Source organism: Morone saxatilis, unplaced genomic scaffold (assembly GCF_004916995.1).
Source record: "Morone saxatilis isolate NCDOM2014 unplaced genomic scaffold, NCSU_SB_2.0 Contig14, whole genome shotgun sequence".
NCBI classification, from domain to species: domain Eukaryota; kingdom Metazoa; phylum Chordata; class Actinopteri; family Moronidae; genus Morone; species Morone saxatilis.
In genome coordinates this window covers 11160993-11172914 of record NW_023339696.1, presented here as the reverse complement: position 1 = coordinate 11172914, position 11922 = coordinate 11160993, and the positions used below count along the sequence as shown (strand labels likewise).

At 38.7% G+C, this 11922-nt stretch overlaps 2 protein-coding genes across 2 annotated transcripts in view; both read left to right on the top strand.

The window, feature by feature from the left end:
* The first annotated feature begins 1829 nt into the window (after nucleotides 1–1829).
* On the top strand, nucleotides 1830–8828 carry LOC118323156 (sterile alpha motif domain-containing protein 9-like). Its single transcript, XM_035655087.1, is given in 4 exon segments — nucleotides 1830–1833; nucleotides 4120–4913; nucleotides 4915–4956; nucleotides 4958–8828. Coding segments are annotated over 4 exon segments (4665 nt in total). The 3' UTR covers nucleotides 8783–8828.
* A 1719-nt stretch (nucleotides 8829–10547) lies between these two features.
* Nucleotides 10548–11922, top strand: part of gaa (glucosidase, alpha; acid (Pompe disease, glycogen storage disease type II)) — a gene marked incomplete in the record, with an annotated part of 8928 nt that continues 7553 nt past the window's right edge. Inside the window, 1 exon segment of the mRNA XM_035655196.1 lies at nucleotides 10548–11499. Coding sequence (XP_035511089.1) covers nucleotides 10960–11499 — 540 coding nt within the window.

The following is an 11922-nucleotide window of genomic DNA, read 5'->3' as shown; positions in this document are numbered from 1 at the left end:
ATTGTTAATGCTGGGGTGAGGCTCAACAAAGTGTTATGATGTAGTGATAAATGGTACTGTGCTGCTCAGGTCAAACAGTGGATTCCTACCATTTTCATTTGGACCTTGTTAAGGTTTCTTTAGGCCAAATGGTGAATCCATGCCTATATTGTTCAAAATTCAGCTGTTCAAAAGTCTGGCTTTATCTGCAACAAAATGTTAATGCTGTCAGTGGTTTGGCTGCAATTTACTGTAACTTTGATATTTATTTGAACTTTTATAACCTATGTTGTTCTGTTATCAGTTAATGCTATAATGACCTTGAACAAGAACAGAACTAGCTTCTAGTAAACTGTAGTAACTAAATAATTTCCCATTATTTTCTTCCGCTCCCTTCCTTTACTTCCCTTCAAAAGCTCTGCTTGTCACACCCTGTTACTAAACTTCTTTCATGCTCACCTGATGTGTTTTATAGCCTATAATAACCATAGATGAGTTAAATATTTAGTTGATTATGGTTCTTAGTGCAGGGCTTTGTACTGCTACTTATAGGTAAGTAAATCTGAATATATTAGATTTAAAACATAATAAAAAATAAGTGAGCGCGTTGTGCCGTTTTGCATACTTATGCATTTCTTGCCTTTAGCATTAAAAGGTTACTGAAGCTTATTATAAACATTATATTTGTTTATGACACTCTTTTGGAGGCTTCTGAGTGTAATAATGTGACGATCTGCTTTACCTTGACTTTCTGGTATCTGGTGGTGGTGGTTCAGCTTTACTCAGAAACGAAACTTGGAGGACTCGGCAGGTGCAGTGGGCGCTGCCCAACAGACAGCAGCAGCAGACGATACGAAAGAGAGGTCGAGTTACAGCAGCCTTGCGGTTGTTTGAACAATTTGTGACAAACTCCAGCCCAGAAAAGGTTCAAAGGCTGATGTCTGTCAGTACTTATCCAAGGTAAGAACAAATTGATCGCTTTAAAAAAATAAATAAAATAGTTTGCTGTAATTTGTTTTTGCCTTACTCATTGTACAGAAAGAAATAACCTCTCTCCAGGTTAGCAATTAAATTTTATGTGGCTTATCAACCATTGTAATGTATATATTATATTTGTACTGTAAGGATATCAGTATTAACAGGATGTATTATTAATTATTAATTATTAATTGTGTATACATGTTGTATTTAGTGATGTTTGTCATCCACTACAAGCTCACAGAGTTATTTCCTTATTTCCCTTTCCAGTTTTTTAAAGCTATTTTTATTTATTTATTTCATTAAAGTCAACTTAAATAAGATGTTATGGCATAACGAGTGAAACCAGATTGAAAGTTTTCCCACAGTCTTATCTTATTGATAAGATAAAACTGCCTGTCAGCAGTTTCAGTTACCACATATTGATCTGTATGCGAGTTCAAGGTTCCAGTTCCAGCTTTATTGTCATTATACAATACAGAATATACACACACATATGTATACATACCATACATATAGCCCAAAAAATATTGTGGGAATGAGGGTACTGCAAAGATTTGGTAATGCATAAGACCAACAGTTTAATGTAACTGAGGTTTAATCATTTACTTACGTGGTGTGTGGAGGATGAGGTGGAGTTAAGGAGTGTCACAGCCTGAGGAAAATAGCAGTTTGTAGTCTGATAGTATGGCAGCTGATGAATCTGTGTCACTGGCCAGAAGGCAGCATGCTGAACAGACTGTTGGTGGGGTTGATATTCGATAAATGATAATGGGCTGAATGTAACGATATAACATTTTCATTTACAGATGGAAGGTGTTAAGTAAACAACAATGTCGATAATGTGACGAAAGGAAATTCAAAAGAAAATCATGGGTGAGTGACAAGTTATTTTGTTCAGTACTTGTGTGTAGTAGTTTGAGTAAAATGTATTTTTTTTTTCTGCTTTTAAAGTTTTAATACCTGAAATATTTCCTTGTGTACCACAGTTTTGACAATGTATTATGACTCTTTTGTAAAATATTTGGTATGTGTAATATTATCAAAATCACTAGGCGCAGTATAGCAAGCAACAATAATTGACTTACCATCTCCTGTACGTAATATATATTATTATGGTCCATGGTCTGGGTGAATACATGATTCTGATTGGCTGCTAGGTGTGCATTAATTCCTGATGTATGACACCTACTATGTAGTTCCAGTGAAAATATTTGTATACAGTTCTAAATGAATGCACTGAAAAAAATGAATGAAAACAAAACCTGTATAACTCAAAAATATATCTCACAACACGAGTGTTGTACTTCAGTGCCTCATCCTCTGAACACCACAGGATGATGACTGTAACACACAAACCCCTACACTGCCCCTCTGAACTTATTGATACTTTGTATAAATGAACAAAACAAGGTGCGGTGGCAGTGGGGTACATATCTATTCATTTTATTTTAATGCCAGAATACAGATCATATCATGATGTGCAGCCTGTATAACTGATTTTTTAAAATAAAATAAAATAAAGTTTTGTTCTTATTAGGGATGTCCCAATCAAGTTATTTTAGCTCCTGATCCGATCCAAGTTATTTAATATTAAGTATCTGCTGACACGAAGTCATAATCCGATAAAATAAATAGCTCTGCATTGCATCAAGAAAAAAAGGCCTGTATCCTTTTTACATAATAAAGTAAAAAAATAACAAACCTTAACATACTTTTGCAGGTTACAGTAATTCCTCTTATTGGCTTTTTGTTTAATATGGCTTTTGTTGCACTTGCACTGGCGTGTTGAGTGTGGTTGTGTCAGATTTCTATCGCTCTCTCTACTCTGAGCAGAGGCAGTCATACCCACAGTGAAACTCTGCAGCGGGTGGGGCTGCCTCTGCTTTCACACTGACACACAAAGCAGATTGTGGAGAGAGTTGACTTTGTGCATGGAAGCTTTGCGAGTAAAAAAAGCTGTGTGACAGCTGACATAAAACAAAAGATCAGATTGGGTCAATAAAGCTCAATATAGCCGATACCGATTATTTAAAACATGCCTTGATCTGTTGCAACACCAATCATTGAGATAGGATTGGGACACTGTCAATTCTCATTAACCTTAGTTCTAACCACAGCAGGCAGACTATATGTTATACAGATAGTAAAGCTCTGATAAACCCACTATAGCTGGTGAACATAGTGAAACATTTAGCAGATAAAGAGTTAGATATTTTTGTGAGGAGCTGGTGGAAACCAGACCAAAACTAACATTGTGGCCAGAAACACGACTCTACGTTTGTTAAAACAGTCACCCCGTGGTTTATAGGGCGATAATATTTCAGTGTTGTGTTTACGGCTTATTCTGCTGCCCCAAAGAGACCTAAAACTCATTAATTAATTATTTAAAGACTACAGTCTTGATTAGGAATTAATTCCTAAATCAAGATGTAGTCTTTTAAATACATAAATTAATGATTGGGAAGGTGGAAAGTATTGAGATCCCAATTCAATAATAAAATCTTCAGATCAGATCAATCTTTTAATATATGCCTTTTCCTGTGTATGCATGGCCAGCCTTCAATTCAAGAACAAGGTGTAGCTATATGAAACAGGCCACTTCATTGCGACAAAAAGAGAAAAAATCTTACAAGCTGCCATCTTTTACCCACTTTCCCCCTCACTGGTTTAACTGTATCTTTCTGCTGGAAATGTTTCCACTAGTGGTGTCTGTGTTACATGTTAGATGCAACAATTAACTGCCGATGTACAATGTACAGTGATGACATTAAAACAAATTAATAATAGTTTAACTGACTAGTATTTCTCTAACTGACTTGCTAGGGTAGCAACATTTAAATGACTAGTCCACTAATTGCAGGATCCCTAAGCGGGGGCCAGTGCCACCAGGTGGCTCCTCTCCAGGAATAGGAAGCTTTCTCTAGCTGCGAAGTGCAGTGAGTTGGGCTTGAATCGAATCAAAATGGAACTGGTACCTTGTCAACTGGATTCAGTTTGGGAAATCATTGGCGATACCCAGCTCTAATTGAGATACAGACTAACAAATTGTTTGCAAACGACAGATATGCCTGTGGTCTGTTTAATATAACTATAGTGCTTCTCTTATCCTTTTATTTCTAATAAAATGTATCGTTTTTTCTATCTCTTCTCTCTGTACAGCTAAAGAACTTGAGCAGTCACCCAAGAATTGGACTGAATCTCAAGTAAGCTCCTGGCTAAGATCTATTGGAGTGAAGGAGCTGTACATAGAAAAACTCTATGAGGAAGAAGTAGATGGACACATCCTTCTTACACTGAATGAAGACTTTTTGAAGGCAAAGATTTGCATGAAATCAGGGCCTGCTCATTTGATTATTCAAAAGAGAGATGAGCTCATCAATTTCGAGCAAAAGTCTCAAGAGAAGAAAAAGCCCACCAGTGGCAAAACAACTGAATTGGAGCAGAAAAACATTAATCAGAAATCAGTTCAGTGTCCTACAAGTGAAGGTCCTCCGGCACAGACGTCTGAGAGAGATCAAGATGAAGAGGAGAAAGAAACTGCTCAAGAACCATGTGCGTTGACTTCAAAGGAGGACTGTAGACCACGACCATTTGATCAAGAAGGGATTGATTTTATATATGTAAAGCACAGAGTCCTGCAACCTGAATCAGGTGCCTTTAACCTGACAACTCCATGCCATGAATTTAAGTCTTTTTCAGTAGCTGCTGCATTGGATCGCACAAGACTCCAAGCTAAGTTTGCCAAAGAGGTCCTTAAATTTGCGACTGGCTGTATGAATATCAGATCAAATGGCACAATACACTTTGGTGTGATGGACAGCAAGGAGGATGCAGGATACGTACATGGTGAGATCATTGGTATTCCTGTACAAGTGAAAGACATTTATGTAGATGCTTTAGACTACATTGAAAGGAGTATCTCCTCTAACAAGGAGCATGTACGCCAAGTTGTGTTCGCCACCAAGGTTCATTGAGTTTATGGATCGAGAAAGTACGAGAAAAGAGGTACATAATTGAGGTTGACATTGGTGCCTTCAATAAGTATTTCGTAAACAACAAAGTGTATGCAGTTCGTCTGCCAAACTTCAAAGAGTCAACTAACAAAGTAGAATTTGAGAAAGAAACGATTCTGCGGAGGGTGGGTTCAAAAACGGAGCCGGTGAGCGACAAAGACCTAAGTGACTTTTACCAGCGAGTCAAAGATCGGGATGCCCAAAGAGAAGAAGCAGAGAAAACTCAGTACCTCAGTGCCCCAGACTTCTGCCAAGACCTCGGAAGGAAACTCACAATGCTAATGACAAGTGGGAAGAAATTCATTGAAAAGGAGAAATGGTTCATACTCGTCACAAACAAATTCAGTCCTGATGACCTTTGCAACATTGACTGGATGCTTAACATGAATGTGTTCTGTGTTTTTGACTTTGACCCAGACTCAAAGATATCAGGTCTTTGCAGCAGGTACCTTGAGCATCATGCAGCAAATATGCATTCTCTGCAGAGCTATAGGATATCTGGTGACATGACCATCAAAGAATTCACAAGCCAGCTGCATCTGTTTGAGCAAACTAGCTGGATCTTCTGTAATGGCCGTAATGACTTCAAAGGAAATGAACCTTCATGTGATGAAATGACTTGGATCAAGACAAAAATGACCCTCTTAAGGGAATCTGTGTCTTTGATCTGTAAACAAATTATGCCAAAGGGGACTTTCCAGGTGATTTTTCTTGTCACATCACCAATTGAAAAACCCCTATTGCACACCTTTAATGAGTTTTTTACAGATATGGAAGGCCATGAAGACATCATCTGCATCTGTGAATCACAGAAAAACTTCCCCAGAATGCAAAGCTTTGCAGAGGGTTCATGTGGAAGTAAAACAGTTCAGAATTCCAGTGTTGTTGGGATGAAAATGAGTCACATTAATGCAACTCTGCAGCAAATACAACCTGTAAATGCATGTGCCAGCAAACATTTGCCAGTCTTTGTGAAAGGGACATGTTTTCTTGGAACACAAGTAGAGGAACAGATGTATTCTCTGGAGATTCTGACTGTCGACCACTGTGATGAAACAAGCGAAGACTTCATCAATGAGGAGAAAGCAAACATTGAACAGCAGTTCTACCGTGGTGGGAGAGTGAACTGGTTGAATTTCTGGCTTGCTGAGCACAAGTATGTTGGAGAAGTAATTGAAAGAGATGCCTATCATGATGTTTCCAAACTTCTCAATGAGACTTTAAAATGGAACGCAGATCAAACTCCAGTGAACAGCATAAACATCTACCATCACCCAGGAAGTGGTGGAAGCACTGTGGCAAGACAAGTGCTGTGGAACAACAGGAAAGATTTAAGGTGTGCAGTTGTGAAGCCTTCATACTCAGCTCCTCTTGTTGCGCAACATGCAGTTGAACTAAGAGAATATGAAGAAAAAGATCCACAGAGGTGTCTTCCTGTGCTACTCCTCATTGAAGACTCAGACAAAGAATATCTAGATGATCTCAGGAATGAACTAGAGGTTGGCATTAACACCAAAAGAATCCAGAATGGAACTCTCTGTTTCATTTTGTTGACCTGCAGACGATCCCATGATCCAGAGACTAAAAGCAAGGAGTCTCTATTACAGAATGTGTCTGTCACTCACGAATTGTCTCCTCAAGAGAAGAAAATGTTTATCGGAAGACGAGAAGTACTTGAGGGACAGTACGAGCCTAACTTCATCCTGACATTTGTTTTGATGAGTGAAGGATTCAATAAGGATTATGTTCAAAACTTTGTCAAAAATTTGCTCCAAGGCATTGACCATAAATCTGTTGTTACTCGCCTCATTCTCTATGTAGCGCTGCTGAACACTTATGTTCAAAAGTCTTTCATCTCTCAGTCCCATTGTGAAGCTTTTCTTGCTTTAACCTTTCACTTGGAAAGGTTTCGCCAGCATGCATTTGAGAAATCACTCAGTGATCAGGCTAAATTAGTCTTCTTGCACCTTAGAGATGATAAGACGCACATCGAATCAATCAGAATCATCCACCCGCTCGTTGCAAAGGTAATTCTCCAACAACTTTTGGGGAACCAACAGACCCAAAGCAGTTTGGCAATGGATTTGCTCTGTGACAATGTGCTTTTTGAGCACAGATTTGGAAGGGATGAATATCTGTCATTTTTGAGAGCACTTTTCATAAGGCGATCCAGAATAAGCAAAGGGGACAAATATGATACTCTTTTCTCTCCTCTGATTGAGCATGTGTGTGGAAAAAAGAAAAGCCCAGACAAAGTAACTGAAAACGAGCAAAGCCCAGACAAAGCAATTAATTTACTCAAGGAAGCATTCCAGCGTTTCCATAAAGATCCATTCTTTGCACAACAACTTGCTCGTCTTCATTATACTTATGAAAAATTCGAAGAGGCAAAATACTGGGCAGAGACTGCAGCTAAACAACTGCCCAACAACTCATACATACTCGACACAAAAGGGCAGGTGTACAGAAAATGGTTCCAAGCTAAATGCAAAGCCATTGACACTGACGGTGTGCCAAAGACAGCCCAAAATACAGCAGATGCTGTGGGGACAGCACTAAAAGCCCTTGAGTGTTTTCAAGAATGTGAGAAAGCAGCTGACGCAGATATGGAACACCTTAACAGTTCAGGTTTTTTTTCTGAAGTTGAAGTTGGATGCAGCCTGCTCAAACTGATCTCTTCATTGGACGTGTTTGCAAACCGAGCCAATGGTCATTCGGAGTGTATGAAGTACCTGTTAACAGATTACATTCCTGAAGTAGTAGAAGATGCTTGGGAACCATTTCATGGCCGTTTAAAAAAACTTCACAAGACAATGCAAGATGCCTTGGAATGGATTTCAGAAGACCTCAGTTACTTCCAGACAGATATTGGTGATGAAGAAGAGACCCCTGAAAGTCCTGAAGAGAAGATACGCCATCCACTGACGTGGTTGGCAAAAAGATCTTCAGACTATGGGAAATACTTCAGTGAAGCTTATTCTGCTACACTTCTAAAACATGGGCAACCAATCCCAGCCAATCTGACTCCTTTCCAAAAACGCATGATCATTTATCATCTTGGTGGGGGGAACATTACATCCATCCTCTCCAAGCTAACTGACCAGAGGGATGCAATATGCCTTCTACAGAGCATCCTTTCTCTCTACCCCAGCAATCCAGTAAAGGCCAAATTTGGCCAAAGGGACATTGTCAATTACATAGTGGCCCACATTTCTCTGAACTGCCTGTCACCAGAAACTCAAAAGGTAGCCCCTCTGAAAGATCTACAGGCACTTTGTCATCAGTTCCCAACTGATAAAAGGAAATGTTTACCAAGTGCCCTGTTCTTGATTACCTTGCTGTTCTGGCCAGAGGATCATGACACAGACCTTGAGAAAGAAACCAAATATGAGATTGTGCAATCGGCAGTTGAACACCTGGAAAAAGGCTACTTGATCAAGAAGAAGGACATTCCTCAGCGGAAGAGAAGGCTTTACACACATTTTTTCCTGGGCAGTGGGAATGGATTGGATAAATTTGTCCACAAGAAAAAGTTCGAAAGAGTCACAAAGGTGTTCTCAGTCTCTGAGAAACGCATGACATGGTTAAGGGGTGAGGCATTGAAAAAGCCTGAGATTGCTGAGATGCTGAAACGTGTGTCTGGATGGACTGAAGATGGAGTGGTGTACCTTGAGGGCCCTCGGAAAAAGAAGTTCAGTATCCTGCCTCTTCATTTACCTTCAGTGCCTCATAGTAATGAAAACATTACATTCTACCTGGGGTTTACGTTCAGAGGCCCTGTTGCTTGCAACATCATGGTGAAAGTGTAGTTGTTTTTTTTTAACAATGATCCTGTCTCATGTGGCTATATGTCAGAAACATTGGACTATTATTGGCCTCATTACCAAGAGCAAGAACAGATTGTGAAGAGATAAATTCACAACACCCAAGCCTTTTTGTGTGCCTGCAAGTTTGTCAAGTAGGCAATATATCTCTAAAAGAAGAAAACAATTTGAAGCACATGGTTTGAGTATTGTAATGTAAGTTGTAAAGATAGTTTGATATTTACATTTTGCATTTTTCCCTCTTATACTTTAAGTGTACTAAAAATAAAGCTATATTCTGTGTATATATGAACATTCACATTGTTTTTAGATCCAGTTCAGATTGACTGCAGTTCACATTTTGAGCATTTTGAATTTTCTTACATTCATTCTTCTTTATTTTCCAGGATACAATGTATAGAGTAATGAAATTCATTCAAACTATGTTTTTTTTTTTTTTAAAGGTATTTTTATGGGCCTTTTATTGCTTCTTATGATTAGGGACAGCTGAAGAATGGAGCAGGAAATGGGGGGGCAGAGAGAGGGGATGACATGCAGCAAAGGGCAGCAGGTCAGATTCGAACCCTGGGCCGCTGCAGCAAGGACTCAGCTTCGGTACATGGGTCGCCAGCTCTACCCACTGAGCTAACTGGGCGCCCCATTCAAACTATGTTCATACGAATTGTGTTTTAACAATAAATGTATCAAGAGCTAAATAGCCACATTTTGTACAGTTGAAGAAGAATATGTATACATATTTACAAGCAAAAGAATAACGTAATAAGTATCACATTTATAGAAAATGATATTGAATATAAATTATGCAAACTATGAAAACTTGCTTGTCCTTAATATGAAACTACAAATGAAACCAGTTGGACTACCTGTACTTTTATTGCTATACTTTGAATGTTAATAAATATATATAAAACATGTCACCAAATTCAATAAACTGTTAATTCAATTTTATGTTGTCATTCCTTGAACAAACTACATGGCAGTTAAGTGATAAGTGATAGACAGAAGACTTGCAGAGTGGTTTATCTAGATATGTTGGCGCTAAACCATGTAGCTTTAGAAATTAGAAAATTACTTGAAAATCAAAGCAAGTTGTCAAAAATGGTCACTGTCTGATTTTAGTTCTAGCTGAAAGTATTATGGACTAGTAGACAAGGTTTTGTGACTGAGACAAGTTAGTCAATACAGGATTCATGCATTTGCAACACAGAAGCCTAATTTTGAGATTTCATACAGATTTAATCTAAAACTGAATGAAAAACTTTTAGAAGAATCAGAATTAATTGTCTTCCAAGTTAATTGTTGGGGTTTTGATATTGGCTGAACCTATCAGGAAATGTGTCAGTGTGTGTTCCTCTATTCAACTGGTGTATGGTCATAAGATTTTCACCTTATCAAATAGTTTTATTTAATGACACATAATATTTCTGCAATGTATATTGTTTTTAGTAGAAATAATTCAGGAATAAAATATACACAATTTTGGTACAAAAAAACCCAAACATTTGATACATATTTATTAAATGATAAAAATCTGACTCTATTAGTGTGGCCAGGTCAGAAAACCAAACATCCCATTTAATAACATTTAAGGCATTTGTTGTTCTTGTCTATGTATTTCCGTCCCTTGATTAAAACTCCCGTGTAGTTTTCATTCATACACAAAAAGTAGAAAAGAAAGGAGAAGAAACTGCGGCAGGAGTTTTGAGCACTTTTGTCCTAGTACGCTTGCCCTAGTTGGATGGTAGTCTGCGCTTTGCGTCGACCATTGACACTGACAGTATACAACTTATATGTCTACTTGCATCTTATTTCATTCTCGACAGCTTATTCGTTATTGTCCCGCTGTCATTCAGCACAACTGCTTTCTACCACTGCTCGCACATTTTGTTTTGGAGGGGAATGCTAAATAATAGCACCGACACTGAACTGCTCGTTAGCTTATTGCTAGCTAACAGCTAGCTAACTAACCGAGCTGCCAATGATTCAACATCCACAAAATGTCACATAACTGTGAGTGTGAATGCGTCTCCATTAGCTCTAGGTTCGTGAGGACTTTCTGTAATAGGGACAACTCACTCTGAGAGTGAATATTTGCACCTTACGAAGCACAAATCGTGTCCTGCAGAGCTCACCTGAAGTGACCTCTGCCCTGTGAAGAGGTTATGGCTCTGCTGTCTAACTGTACTGTAGCTTTGCTCCTCCTCGCCTTTGCTTTGTCAACATGTTTATACATAAACAATTTATCTAACCATGAGACCAGACTAGTTAGATCAGTCTATGCTAAACTAAATAGAATCAAACCACATGAAAGGCTTGTTAATACTAATCCAACAAAAACACAGAACAATTCAGTGGATACAAAGGGAGTGCACCCAGAAAGCTCCCAAAACACTGATATTTCCAGAGACATTAAATGTACCATGGCCCCTGAGAGTAGGTTTGACTGTGCCAGGGACCGGCTTCTCAGCCAGGGGGAGTGTGAACAGAGGGGATGCTGCTACGCTCCTCTGCCAAAGTCTGCAGGACCACCTTGGTGCTTCTACCCCAGTTTGTACCCCGGCTACAAAATGGGTCCCTTCAGTCCCACCACGCGAGGCCGTGCTGCCAACCTGACTCGTGCCACCCCATCCTATCTCCCCAGAGATATCTCCACTTTAAAACTAGAAATCATAGAAGAGACTGCAGGCTGCTTACACCTCACTGTGAGTACCCAAGACCAGGTTTAAAAAGACATGATGAAGGAAATGCAGCAGGGTTCACTTGAGTTCCCTGAAGAGTTGCATGTCTGTAATAAGGAAAATATACCATGGCCATTAAGGGTGGTAGATTTAAAAACATTCAGGGGGAAAATAAAGTTTCCATTGCCTGCTGTATTGTACATACTGTGATGATTTAAGATATTATTCATTTTCCATAAAATGGCTCAAAACCCTGAAATATTATTTTATACAGATGGTTAAAAATTGGAATGAAATGAAAAGATTTAATCAGTAATTACTCTGATTTCTCCAATATTATGAAGTAAATGTCTTCATCAGTGCTTTATAATGTTGTTGTAGACAATGACGGTCTGAAGATATGATTGTGAAAGTTCTAGTATTGTTGGAAAATGTATATGTAGCACT